The 14,370-nt window shown below is 31.8% G+C and overlaps 1 protein-coding gene across 3 annotated transcripts in view; it reads left to right on the top strand.

The window, feature by feature from the left end:
- Window positions 1–4,575, top strand: part of STXBP5 (syntaxin binding protein 5) — a 112,394-nt gene extending 107,819 nt beyond the window's left edge. For all 3 annotated transcript variants that reach the window (XM_070932659.1, XM_070932658.1, XM_070932660.1), the window contains 2 exons: window positions 1,740–1,960; window positions 2,381–4,575. In XM_070932659.1, coding sequence (XP_070788760.1) covers window positions 1,740–1,960; window positions 2,381–2,422 — 263 coding nt within the window. In that variant the 3' untranslated portion in view covers window positions 2,423–4,575. The remainder of the gene's footprint in view (window positions 1–1,739; window positions 1,961–2,380) is intronic.
- The last annotated feature ends 9,795 nt before the right edge of the window (window positions 4,576–14,370 follow it).

Below are 14,370 nucleotides of genomic sequence, written 5' to 3'. Positions count from 1 at the left end.
ACAATTTATCAGTCCAACATAAACTAAAAGTATGGAAAGAAATTGAAGTAATAGAAACTACTGAAACATACTGCTTATTTCCTCCTACAAGTTGCTTCATTTATAAAAGGATGATTTTTTTTGCAACATTCTCATCTGTTTAATGTAGAATTCATACAGTTGCATCAATACTTAAAGGTGTCTGTAATTTTAAAAAATGGGATAGAGTTTTTGTTAAAACATTTTCTTAGTTCCAGACAGAAAGAAAACTGAAGAAAGGCATTTCTAGTTTTCATGGGATGTAAAATGCACTAAAGTACAATTACAGATGTGGGAGCAAGTATCCTGTAATCATTCCTCCTAGATTAGATATGACTAAATGGATTTACATCTTTTCCTATAGATTATTGTTCATTAATATATTTTCCATTTTCTGTGTTAAACAGAATACAGAGTTTGTTATATGTAAAAAATAACGTTAAAAGAATCCAAATGCAAAGTTTAAATAGGTACTCATAAAACAGAAGTTAATATCTCTGCAAGTACCTATTAGAAAGACATTGGATTTTTTTCTGAATATAAATGCAAAATATTTATTAGTCTTCAAGTTGAAGCAATTCAAGAGACAGAAAAAATCAAAATCTTACAAACAGGGATTTACAAAGTTTACAGAATATTATACTAGAATTGGAAGCACTCAAATGTATTGATGTTATTATATTTAAGAGAAATACTAAAAATTACTATGTGAGTCAAATCTATGCTGACACATATTGCAATCCACTTTTGTTATGTATATTCAGTAAGAGTAACTTTTTAAAATCTTCCAATGCACATAATATTAAAATATAGTAATACTGAACTCTCTGTTATTGGTAATAAAATACAGTATATTCTATCACTTCACAGTCTCCTAGGAATATAAAAACTTCATATTAATAGTTTACTATATTACAATAGAGCAAATTAAAAATATAAATCAGCAGTGTGAAAATAAGTAAAACAACAAAATGGCAAACCATTAGTAGTTTTACTCAATCCTTTTCAGTTTCTGATTTATACAAAGACAAAGGTGATTGAAATAATACCCTTCGTTGTTACAACTTCCCTCCTTTCCTTTCCTTCTCTTTTGTTTTACATTTAGAAGCAATGCTGCAACATAATATAAAACGGTGTTTTTCAAATTTAGCAACTTTAAAATGTGTGGACTGTTGAAGTCCATACATCTTAAATTCATGAAGTTAAGAACATGATATAAAACATAAAGAACTGTTTTAGGAGCCAAACCAATCTACACACTAATAGCCACATCAAGGGCTTTAACTAACACTCCACTCCCATACCTGGAACATCTGGGTCTTAAGAACTTTCTGAAAAGCCAGCAAGTCAAAGCCAATCTAATTTGGGGGTGGGCGGGCAGTGGGGCTCCAAAGGGCAAACTGAGCAACAGAAAAGGCTTACTTCGTGGTTTACTACTTCATTATAAATTGGATAAGGACCATACAATTCATAGGTGTATTAACTTCCTCTAAGTAATTTCAAATAACATTTTTAAAATAATGTGTATAGTTAAATAGGGATAAGATATTGACTATATATTGCTGTTAGAATTATTGAATAATTTTCAACACATTCTTTTCATTTGGTTTTATCATAAAGTATATGGTTTCATCTCTCCCAATGTGTAATTCTGCTTATGAGCAGTAAGTTCTCCTCTGAAAGGAATGCAAACATAATTTGTTTTTTCTTGATATGATCAGTTGGTGAATCCGCTTCTGGAAAGGCATCAAGAAGTCTTGCCCAGCATATACCAGGTCCTGGTGGTATTGAAGGAGTCAAAGGAGCAGCATCAGGAATAGTTTGTGAGTTGGCACGAGCCAGAATAGCCTTGGATGAAAGAGGGCAAAAATTGGGAGAGCTGGAAGAACGAACAACAGCCATGTTAGCTAGTGCTGATTCTTTCTCAAAGCATGCACATGAGGTATGTCCTTCTTGGGTATCAATTGCCTTTTTTACAAAAAGGCCAATTGTTTAGGTTTATTCTTTCCAGTTTGAATAGAGCAGCATGAAAGTTAGTTCACTGCAGATATTCTGGGGAAGAGATGTGAATATTCCCATTATGTCAGCAGTTATGATCAGATGGGCTTTCCTGGTCATCTTTATTGAAATTAATTGGTTGTTATATTGTTATAGGCAGAGACTAAGAAAATGAATTCATGCAATTTGTATTTGGGGGGTTCATTTTTTTCTATACCACTTTAACTATTTATCTATTCAATTATTTATTCACTCATTAATAATGTCCTTAATAATGGATACTTTGTAGTCTTTAGAATAAATGGTATTGTGTATACTCTCAGATACATTATTATATACTTCTGTTCTTTTGTTTTGCTTTTAGATGATGTTGAAATGCAAGGATAAAAAATGGTACCAGTTCTGACAACACATTCTCAAATGCATCTCTATAACTTTACCTTGAAGAAAAATATTTTCATTAACTTCTGCAGGACCAGCAAAGCTGGAAGGGTGTCAGCCAATGGGTACAGATGTTTCCTAGCACAAATTATGCACTGGTTTACCTCAGTCGTACAGCTTTAACTGAGGATCATTGTATTTAAAACTGACACCCACATCGTGAGGGTGTGTTTGCGCATCTGCGCATGTATGTGTGTTATCTGTGGGCTGACTGGGAGCTTGAGAACAGAATTGATGGCAAAAAGAACACATGGACAAAAATAGAAAATTTGGAATCAAAAGAACAGGGGCAATGCAGGATCTATCCTGTGTTAATATTTCATATGCCAAAAGTTTTGTGCTATTGTTGTTGCTGCCAGTGTTTCATCCTCCTTCAGGAGGCTGCAATAAATCAGGGGTCCAAGAGCTAGAATTAAGTTCATTTTATGGGACTATTAACTGATCTACACCTTTCCTCCTTAAAAGCACATTCATAAAGCTGTCTGAAAATGACTTATTCTGCTACCATTTCTCTGATCTGATAAACTGGAAATACACAAGTTCCATTTTGAATCTACACATAGTTCACATGCAGTCACATAATCTCTTCTTGGACCCCTGATCTAATAGTATTGTCTTTGCATCTTTATATTGTTGCTGCATTGGGACTTCATAATAAACCATGGCATGCTTTTGCTTCAGTTTTTGTTTAACTATAGCTTTGTTCATACTCAACAAGATTACTTTTAATGCCTGTGACTTACTGGTCTGAAATAAGCCGTCTTCATAACTCAGTTTGAAGCTAGCTTGTTTCAATAAACTTTAGGTAAGATTGACCACATATGACCATATAGCATTAAACTGCTGTTAATCAGATGTGAAAGCTTCCAATTTTGTATGGCCATATCTGAGAAGCAGAAGAAAGGAACATGTAAGCTCAAGGCTTGCTGTAGCTTATTTCTCTCATAATAATCCATGTTTTTTGTGATGTCCACATGCAGCCAGCATCAAGTAAAAAATAAGATAAGTTATTTTGCATCATAAAAACACAAGTGATTGACTTGCACATCATGCTAAAAGTTTTCATTTGTGTTATGGCTGTCTAATGTGAAAAGTAAAAATATCTCTTGCATTGATACATATTTGTCATCTTTCAACCAGTTATATATATATATTTTATTTTCCTGCCAATATAGCTGGATCAATTTATAATTTTTTACATGGATACAAATTTAATTCATGCTGTACAACTTACTTTGTGTGTTTAACAGAATGTATTTGTGTAAGAATTTAAATATCAGGTATGTAGCTAGCTTACATGCCCAATCAGGTAAACTTGTCTTCAGTTCAGTGTTGAACTCTTTAAGATACAACTTTCACAATTTATCAATTGCATTGTACTAAAATATATTCAGGAAAAAAAACAACAAAATTTAATTTCAAAATAGTTTCTAAGTCAAACCCATCAGCAAAGAAGTTGGCTCCTTAATCTGAGTGTGCTTACTTGGAAACAAGTCTTTTAATTTGAAAGGAATTTTCTTCCATGTAAGTGCCCTTTGATTCACTGCATAGATTACACAATAAAGTTAGTCAGAGTGGATTGTTTTCAAAGCACTCAATATTTTACCACTTTAGGAACTGGTAGATTCTTATGTAGATTTGTACGAGAGGAGGGATTTAAGATGTGCCAAATTGAAGCAGTATATTTTTAGCTAATAAAGGCTGCACCAAAGCCATATTATAAAATATAATTTATTTTAAAATATTTAGAAAAATACATAATTAAGAAATGTTTGTCATGTTGGAATCAGAAATAGTGACTAATTTGTGATCATTTGCAAACAGCCTTAAATTAGTATAGGCTTTATTTAAGCAAGTGCCAGTATATGGCCATTCAGAGGCTTGAGTTTTATTTTTCTAAACACTTGCCCAAACTGCAAATGTTGAATGATTATTTGATATGCATGTCTGAAGTTTAAGCCAAAAGAAGATTTCCTGGTGTTGGTTAAGCAATGGTTTGGCTCAAAATATTATTTGGATATGCATTTATCTGTAATATGGTTCAGTCCACGTTAAAAGTTACTGACTGGCATTGTTTAATGAAGTCTTTCAAATAAATTAGACCTACTTCTGAAAGAATATGATTTAAGAAACCTTTCATTTAATAAAGCTAAGCCCTTACAGTCTGGTTACAACACTGGGTGGGTAGACTTGCAAACTTCAGGAAAGTTGAAATCTGTTTCTCTCTTGGGGTTGCTAATGTGTTTTGCTAGTATATTTAAAGCATTAGATTATTACCTCTCTTCAGTGTAGCTTTGGGTAAGGGATACTATGAAATTCACTTAATGTATCAGAGAAGAAAATTTCAATATTCCTGCAAACATGGGATACATTGGACATTCGATTCAGCAAATGGTTCTTGCCACCAAGATTTGAGCCAGATATAAAACTACTTGCTTACTTATTTTGCTTGTATGACATTTAATTATAGTACAATTGTGGGGTGTTTTAGGGGTGTAAAATAAATTACTTGAGTTTATAAGAATATGTTGAATAAAATCCATAAACCAAATTTTTAAAAGATATGTGACATAGGCATAAAAATGTTAACTTATTTATTATTGTAACTTCCCTATGCATTAGTAGTTTCACTTGTCAGTTGCTAATTTTTGTTGTACAAATAGTATGATCTAGCTTAAAATTGTTAAGTTTTGTTGATTTCTGATGGAAACATTTAAGCACATGCTAAAACAATGTCCTATTGATTTCTTGGCTCTTACCTTGGCTTGATTGTGTCTTGCAGTCAGAAGCATAAACCTCAGTACACTTAACTGAAACATGATTTCCTTTAAGGAAAAATGTTTTACAGATACAAATTATGCAGAATAGTAATTCTTCCAGTTGTAAAAGTATATGGAAAAGAGAACGCTATAATGAATCAAGAATTAATGATGTCAGCTTTCTTACCTGCTGGAAGTGCTCCACTCATTCTGAATTCTCATTACCTTATTCTGAGGTGATCACCATTATGCATTCCTGAACAAGTATTTGATAGATGACAAACTTCATGAAGGAGATGCCAACAAACACCTTTTAAAATGTGTTTATGCATTTTATACCATGAATGTAATAATTTAACTAGAAAATATTTGCAGAAAATAGACTTTGGCAAATATGTCATTTTACTGGCTTTGTTCATTTAATGCTATTTGTCAATTCTCCTTGAAGTAACATACAGTTGTAGGACAGTTTGCTTCATACATAAGTTATTTGCTATAGTATTAGGGACATTACCATTATCTTCTTCATTTGTATTTCATCTGGACAAATAGTCAGAACAAGGCCGCATACATTTTCAAGATTTGGAATGAATATTAGAAATGTTTGGTGGTTATGTCATATTGTGGTAGACATCCTGATGCTCTCTTTATTGCATGGCCAGTAATCATAAATTATGAGCTTATATCCAAACTATATAAGGAGCAGCAAGGTGTATACTCCTAGTATGCGCGTTCATTTTTTGAGGCCTTCCACAACTCTATTAAATTGATTTGGGATATTTTTCATAGTGCTGTGCTGAGCCATTTCATTTTGAATGTTGATGTGAAAGAGGAGGAACTTTTTTAGATTTGATGAAATTTCCTGAAAGGTTAGTTGTAGTTTATTAGTGGTAAATCCCTATTCACCAATCCGTTCGTGCATTATTTAAAAAACAAAACAAAAAGTGCTTTCATTCTAGAAAGAGTGGGTTGCTTATGTAAACATTCAAACATGAGAAGTAATACAAATGATTGCATTAAAGCATTACTATAAATTTTGTTTTCTTATGGTTACATAATCTGTTTCTAATGATTATTTTTAATGGTGTTGAAACAACAGTTAATAGTGTCTACAAACTTATTTAAGAAATACTGTGGGCAGAATTTTAAAATGGTGAGGAATGTGTAAGAAGTTAATGTGTAGATGAGATACATTGTAAGGGCACATGAACACCTTCATAATAATTGAGACACTAATTAAAAAATTAGCAAAATGGGAAAGCATGCTTTCATTCACAAAATATGTCCATATTTGCCCAGCACATTTTGTTTGGAAAAGCCAAAAGAAAATGCAAACAAAATCCTTCCTCATTATGGTTGCTGATTTTGTTGAACTGTTATAACTAAATTGGCTAGTGAGAGAAATATATTTCACATAAATACGTATACCATTTCAAAATCAGTGGAAAGAAAGGTAGTGTTTCTTATGAGGAAAATGTGTAGCTCAGAACTTTTTAGAAATAGATATAGTGGTTAAAATAAAGAATTTTAAAAATGCGCCAGCATTGTTTCTTTACTTATCACAACTGTGCAATTATTAAACCACTGATATTGTGTCAGGGGCTCATTCCACAACAGCCAGAACAGTTTGGTAGCGTTGTTGTAGAAAAATAAGCAACTATATGTAGTCCAGGGAAACGGCTGCTACTCGTCTTTCATGTAATATTAACAAGTTTAATTTTAATAAACTGAAGACACAATTCTTCAGTTAAAAATTGCCAAACTGTAACTCCTGAATGTTTATGTAAATATTATTTCAAGCAAGCTTGAAAGTGTAATTCCATTATAACACGTTAAGAGTAAAGCGACTTTCCTGATTTGTATCAATAGCCTTGAGATAATTTAATTTACATTTGTTGCTTGAGGTATTTCCTTCGTGTGACATCTCTATATTAGAAAGCTACAGCCAAAGGTAATTTTGATGCAGTGGATTTTTTCTTTTTTGCTTTCTATAGCACTGATCTTATCTGAACTATAAACTTGAATTTCTTTTCCCTGCACTTTAAGTATTGCAAGCTTGAGTATTTCATCCTTTTCCATCTATAAATTTTAAATTCTATGTAGATATTATCATTTAGAAAATTAATTTCAGCAAACATCCTATCCATCACACAGAATTCTACATTTTCTCATGTATCAAGTTCCTTGTGGATAGGAGCTTCCAAGCTGGTGAAGGAAGGAGGCTTTCAGGACTAAAGACTGCACATATGGACCTCTTTCCTTCATTGTATGAGTAGAGAAGTAGAAAGTGCAGGAGGTACTGTCTATTGAAACTCCAAAAGATCAGGAAAAATTAACTGTAAAATAATGATTTTAAAAGCTTTAAAACACCAACAACTGAAACACTTTCAGATTTGTTTAATGGTCACCTAAAGCTGCAGTGTTGTCCAAAATAAAATGTGCTTTTGGTTCTATGTAAAAAAAGAGAATTAAGCACAGGCTAAATTGGAGTCGTGATATTTTTTTTATATAATAGCATAAGATATAGTTGGCTATCAAATTTGAGGATATTTCTTTTAAAATTATGTTAAGTTTGTCAAAGATAATATATATAAGAAGCATACAAAAGTTAATTCAGCTTATAGTTAAAATGTCATCTCATGCAGAGATGACAATAAGCATACCCATTCTAATATATACTTCTGGCCTAAAGCAACATTATAACACTACCTAAGAAACTGCTCCATGAGAAGGGAGGTATTTATATAATCCAAATATAACATATCGAAAAGCAGCTTGATGATGCTCCATTATAACTCTTTTTTTCCATGAGTATATTAAAACTGAATTCCATTTATTCTATTTTATTTTGGTCAGCTACAGTATTTTGTATTCTGAAATATTGTTTCCTCCGTATTTTGTATTTGTTGGTCTTTGTCTTCAGAATGGTTTTTTTAATGCATATTCTTGTGGTTGGTGAATAACCTCATTTTGTTAGTGCCCTGATGCATAGAGATGGAAATATGACTCCACTAGTTGTGGTGTGCCTAGTGACTGGAAAGTACTCATTGCTTGCCTTTGTTTATTGTGCAAATTCTCGGCTGCGCTTGTTCCCATAGTCTAGATACTTGTCTGTACAGTATTGTGAATTTCTTTTTCCTTGTGAATGTTAGTGATGTTACTACCAAAAATAAAGATCCTGTTAAATGAATTTTATGGTTGGGGGTGGTGGATGATAAAAGCTAATGTCCAGTACATGTGAATTACCTGCATTTAAAAACTGCTTAATGTACATTGAGAATCAAATCAGGAATGCATGAATATGTTTCCTATGTAAATCATGTTTGTTTGAAGTCCAGATCAGTTTTTAATTTTCAAAATAATTTGGTCATAGGAATCAAAATGCAACTAAATCTGTATTAGCATTTTTCATAAATGCTATTTAGAATTAGTATTTCTAAATGTCAAGCAACTGTATGTTTCTTGACCTTTACATTTTTACAGATTAGTAGGTCTGATTTTTGGATAAAATCATGGCATCATCCATGGAGTTATTATTTGATATTGCAAAGTGGAGAAGTGGAATGTTAACTCCCCTTTTAAAAAATGTGTAAATAAACTGTACTTGAGTTACTTAATCTCATATGCTGCTATTCATATTGGTTAGATCTAAGAAGAACATTCTACTTTCTAGAATTGCTTCTGTTTCATTAAGCAAGCACCACTGAAGAAAAAAAGAGAAGAATATCAGTAAATGATTCTACCATTATTCTTTGGGAAAGCATGCTTGATATAAAACTTCTAGCTTAAATGTATTTTGCTCTATGTACATTGTGTATTTCATTTTTTTTTTTATTGTCCTCTACCATTTTAGTCTTGCGGAGCCCCACTGTGTGTTCTGATGATGAAACTGGGAAATGCATTTTAGGATAAGGTTGCAGATTCATCCGTCTACAAACTTAGTTTCATATGAATGGTAAACCATACCATTACAAATGGAAATGTTAGATTGCATAATTTTACTTAATGTACTTGATTCTAAACTATGTCATAACATTAAAATTAAGTATGGGATATTTTTGTAAATAAAAATACCTGTGCAGTTGGTATTTTAAAAAGGGAAAAATGTATATTATACATTAATGTTTCAGAAAATAATGTTCATATGTGTATATGAATGTGTCATTATGCTGAAGGGCTCTGACTGGGCAAAATAAACTATTCAAATCTCTCCTGAAACAAAACTAGCTTTTGTTTCATGCATTATTAATGTATTCTTAATATGATCAATTCTTGAAGATCTATCATCTATCCCACTTTCTTACGCCTTCAAGAAGTAGACAAAGTGACAGACTTTTATGTTTAAAAAAGGGTCCTACATTTGAAAGTAATGTTAAGTTTAAGTTGCTGACTTCCTTCATTATGAACAAACACCTTTAAAACGCTGCCTAGTAAGTGTTGCATGTATTTCTATAATTTATCATTTGCTTTTTAGCTAAAACTGTCGGTAGAAAGAAGAAAAATATTTCCACATGTTAAAAGAAACATTACTTTATCCTTTTGTCAAATTACCTTCATTTCCATGTTTCTGACTGAAGTATTGCATACACTTTATTATTTGTGTTTATAAGATCTTGTAGGCCTTATCAAGTTGGCCTTGTACTCTTCCTTATAAGATCCTGTAAAATCAAATCTTCTACTCAGGTATTTATTAATTTACATATATTTACATACATTTTCCTATCTAGCCATTCAAGGTGGCTTATATAAAATAAGAAACATTAAGATTTGATATAATTACATTATAAAATATATACAAAACACACATGATAAAAATAAAAGCCAACCTCTTATAATACATTTTAAAAACTACAAAGTTAAACTAGCCAAGAATGTCAAACTGCCAGCAACTATTTTAAAAACCCAAGAGTATTAAAAGGCTTAAAATTTAAGAGTACTAAGAATTTAATAATCTAGTTCCAGTTTATTTCTGTGGAAAGTATTCCATAACCCTAAAACCACCACTGAAAAAAAGATCTTTTCAGAGGTAATCTAAGGAATACATATGTATGGGGAATATATACAGAATAGATGAAGGCACTTCCACAGATAATAAGGTGCCAAACTGAAGAGCCCTACCTTCGAAACCAGAACTGTAAGAATGAAGTGACATGTAGTGCAAGGGAGAAATGACTGCTTAAATATAATTCAACCTTTTAATAAGGTTGAAACATAGATCAAATTTATTAAAGCTCATTAATACTGTAGCTAGGATTTCATAAGCAGTCCCATAGAGATCGCATTCCATTAGTCCATACATGAGATTATGGGAATGAATCACTACAACCAAGATATCCCCAAACACTAAGTTATGAACCTGATCTCTTGGGAATAAAAGCCTCTCCAAAACAATTTGAATCTTCATCCACATTGAGAAATAACCTATCCACAAAACTGTCCTATTTGGATTTAACATAGTTTCTTAGCATTTTGTAAGAAACAGCTGTTTTGTATCTTTGATACTTTGATATATAATATTACACACACACACACACACACACACAATGCTTTGATATATATTAGATTCCCATTCTAAACAGTTTTATCTTTAAAGATGACAAAATGCTGTTTTTGCATAAAATACTAGCTATGAATTTCCTTGAATTTTAAGTACTCGTCTCTTTAAAAATACTCAGAAGTTTTATATTCAAAGACAGTGTTTCGCTGTGTGATTTATGTCTCTGCATTTCTATTAGTTTGAGGTATTGCTAGAACAAGCCTCTTAATCATTATGCAGTCGAAATATTTATTTTGAAGTAATTTCTACTTTGAGACTAGGGTTAAGTGCAAGTATGTTTCTGTTACATTGTAACCTTACTATTAAGGGCACGGTAATATAAAAGAATTTTCCCATAGAAGTATCTCTAGTTTTAGAGACATCATTTGGAGCTTGAACAATCAAGCCTTTGGGGGAAATATGGGAGCTTAGAGTAACACACTATACTTAAAACATACATTTTCTACTAAAATAACTACTGAATTCAATGACCATGTCATTTCTGAGGATAATATAAAGGACTGAAAAAAGATTGCTCCTTCCAATATCTTTTGAAAAAGCATTTTTGCAGTTCCTGAATAAAAGGTTAGTTACAAATGTAGAATCAATGTTAAAATGTGTGTCATATAAGGCTCCTATAAATTTATTTAAAAGCTTTTATCATCTATCTTGGAAGAGGTCAAAATTGTATACAATACCAAGAATAAAACAATGAAATAAACTATTTTGTTGCTGTAATTTAACACCACTTCCCTCAAATAAATATGAATATTTGAGTCAAATAGTTAAACAAATGTTTATATCCACTGGTGAAAATTTCAAATTATTACAAGAGAATTTTTTTAAAAAAATATGAGCAGGTATGTTGAACAGCATGGGTGCCTCTGCTATTACTCAACAGTAATAAGGTAAAAATGTGATACTGCAAGCTACTGGATCAAGCTATTTCATATACCCGAGAATGATAATGGTCTTTCTTTTTTAATCTAGATCAGGCTGTCATGGAGAAAATCTGTCTCTGTGGTTACTAGGAGTTAAAATTGATTTGATGGCACACAATTTCTAAAATATCTCCAAATGACCCACTGTTGACCATCTATCACTAAAGATTAATAAAGAGTAAAAGAATTTGCTGAAAACATCACATTTGGAAGACACTATGCAGGCCCACAGTAGATCTTTTTCTTTGCCATAGAATGTAATTTAGATTCAAAAATTGTTCCTAACATTGAATAAGGGAATATAGTTAGTACTCAACTTAGGGATCACAATTGGGACCAGATTTCCAGTCATTATGGTCATAGGTCAAAGTACCTACCTGACTACCCGATTTTATAAATTTTTATAGCGTTGTTTAGCAAATGCTGCAGTCACAAATGCAAACCAATTCTGAATGGGAGGATTTTTTTTTTTTTTTTTTGCACAGCAGGTCATGGTCAAACAACCACAAGATGCTACAATGGTGATAAAGGTGAGCCAGCTGCCAAATGCCCGAAATGCGGTCACATGAGCAGAAGGGAGAGGCGTCACATTTTACAGCTTGAAATGCTTTACAGGCTGTACCTGTTCTGGGCTTGCTATAATTTCAAAGGTGGTTACGATTTAGTTTATCCACATGTCCTAAATTGTAAGTTAATTATTGATTTTTAATTATTTTTTGTTTCTTAGCACAAGGTGGCAGCACTTAGCTGACTGGCTATTTTACAAAGCAATCAGGATTGATTCTAGCTGGTACTTGGACAGGAATTTATTTGGAAAGTCTAAGGCTATAGGCCAAACTGGGAAATAATCTGGGAAGAAAACATTGCAGATTCACGTCCATATAATGCTATAATAGGGAGAGGGGTACCCTTTCAAATATTAAACAATTAAAAAAAATATTAATTGAGGAAATGTTTAAAGTCTCAATTTTACATGAGTGTCATATAATGGTTAAAAGAATGGCAAACAAACATTTTAGGACTCCAATAATTTATTGATCCAATTACATTCCTGATGGAGGGAGAGTAGAGTTACTGGTTAAGTCATATCATGAAAGTTACATGTTGATTTAAGCAACAGGCACATAGTGATAAAATCTGAGTTTCACGATTAAACTCAGATTGCCAAATGCTATAATCCTTGATAAAAAAAATCTTCCTTAGTACAGGTGACAGGAATAATGATTTGCATATTCTGGATGCCCAAATTGGTAATGTGGATTAGTTCAGATTCTAAACAATCTGGAACCAAGCAAGTTGGTTTGAGTGGCACCACCTTGCCATATTATAAGTAATGTGTCATTTTATCCTTTTCAGAGGAAGTGCAACAAGGGACTTGAATGCTGTTGAGAGTTTAATGCAGATAACTGGAATTACAAACTCCAAGGCAATGACATTTAAAAACATCCAAATTAGCCATTCTGTATCACCTTGGATTTCTATCTTTCATAATTTAGCTTTTCAAATGATTTTATCTTTGTTTATCAAATTTATATAGCTACCTATCTCATGAGAAGTAATTCTGGGTGGCATAAAATAGTCCATAAAATAAATACATATATAAATTTAGACATTTAAAAGTAAAAAAAAATCAGCATTAGAAATAAAACTAAAAGGATGTGCAAATTCTAAGCAGAACATCCATTTCAATAGTGGAGCCATATTAAAATCATCCTTTTATTTGTTTATGCTTAATTCAAGATTTTTTAAATTTTCATTTAATTTGTCTTTGTCCAGCTTTTTATTATATCAAACACTTTCAGAATACCAGAATAGGCAAATAATTGCCATACAGTATTGAGAAACACAAATCCTGTAGTTTAGCCTTTGGCCACAGGGTGGCAGCTCTACTTAACACTTTTTACTATCCAAGCCCATGTATTTGTACAATTGATGCCACCAATGTTTTTTTGTTACACCAAAACAGTTTATGTATTTCTTTTATATATAACCTTTGTAACCTATTTGCTTAGTTTTAGCATATAAGAGATTATATATTTCTCATCAATTAATTCAAAATTATTGTGCAAATAATATGCATAAGGTATACAGAACAGTTCAGTTTAGAATGGGACTTCTGCCTAGAATAATTCTCACAAATATAGGAAAAGCTCTTAATGAAATCTTACAAACCTCAGTATTATGCCAACTTCTTGTCGAAATAGAGAATTAGTACTTGGATTCCTTTAATATTTATGTGTTTGTGTTATTTATATCACTGAACTGGCCACAAGTATTTTACAAACGAAAAAAAGGATTATAAAGTCTTATTTTTTTAAAAAAAACAACAACAGTAACGTTTGCTAAACATTCTACATATTAAGCTTTGGCTTGAGATGTAAAGAGAAGTAGTAAGCATACCAGACAAACTTTCTCTGGGAGGACATTCCACAGATGGATGCCATCATACTTTATAAGGATCTTTAAAAGTTGTTTGCACACCAGTTGATAGTTGTGCCTGAAGAATAACTTCTGAAGATTATTTATTCATTCATTTGTTTGTTTGTTTGTTTGTTTGTTTATTTATTTATTTATTTATTTATTTATTTATTTATTTATTTATTTATTTATTGAATTTATATTGCCACCTATTCACCCATGGCGACTCAAGCTGGTTTACAGAATATAAAACCACATT

This window comes from Pituophis catenifer, unplaced genomic scaffold, assembly GCF_029215685.1.
Source record: "Pituophis catenifer annectens isolate HBS135680 unplaced genomic scaffold, rPitCat1.0.hap2 SCAF_1, whole genome shotgun sequence".
Classification (NCBI taxonomy): domain Eukaryota; kingdom Metazoa; phylum Chordata; class Lepidosauria; order Squamata; family Colubridae; genus Pituophis; species Pituophis catenifer.
The sequence above is the reverse complement of the archived record's forward strand: the minus strand, read 5'-3'. Positions and strand labels throughout refer to the sequence as shown.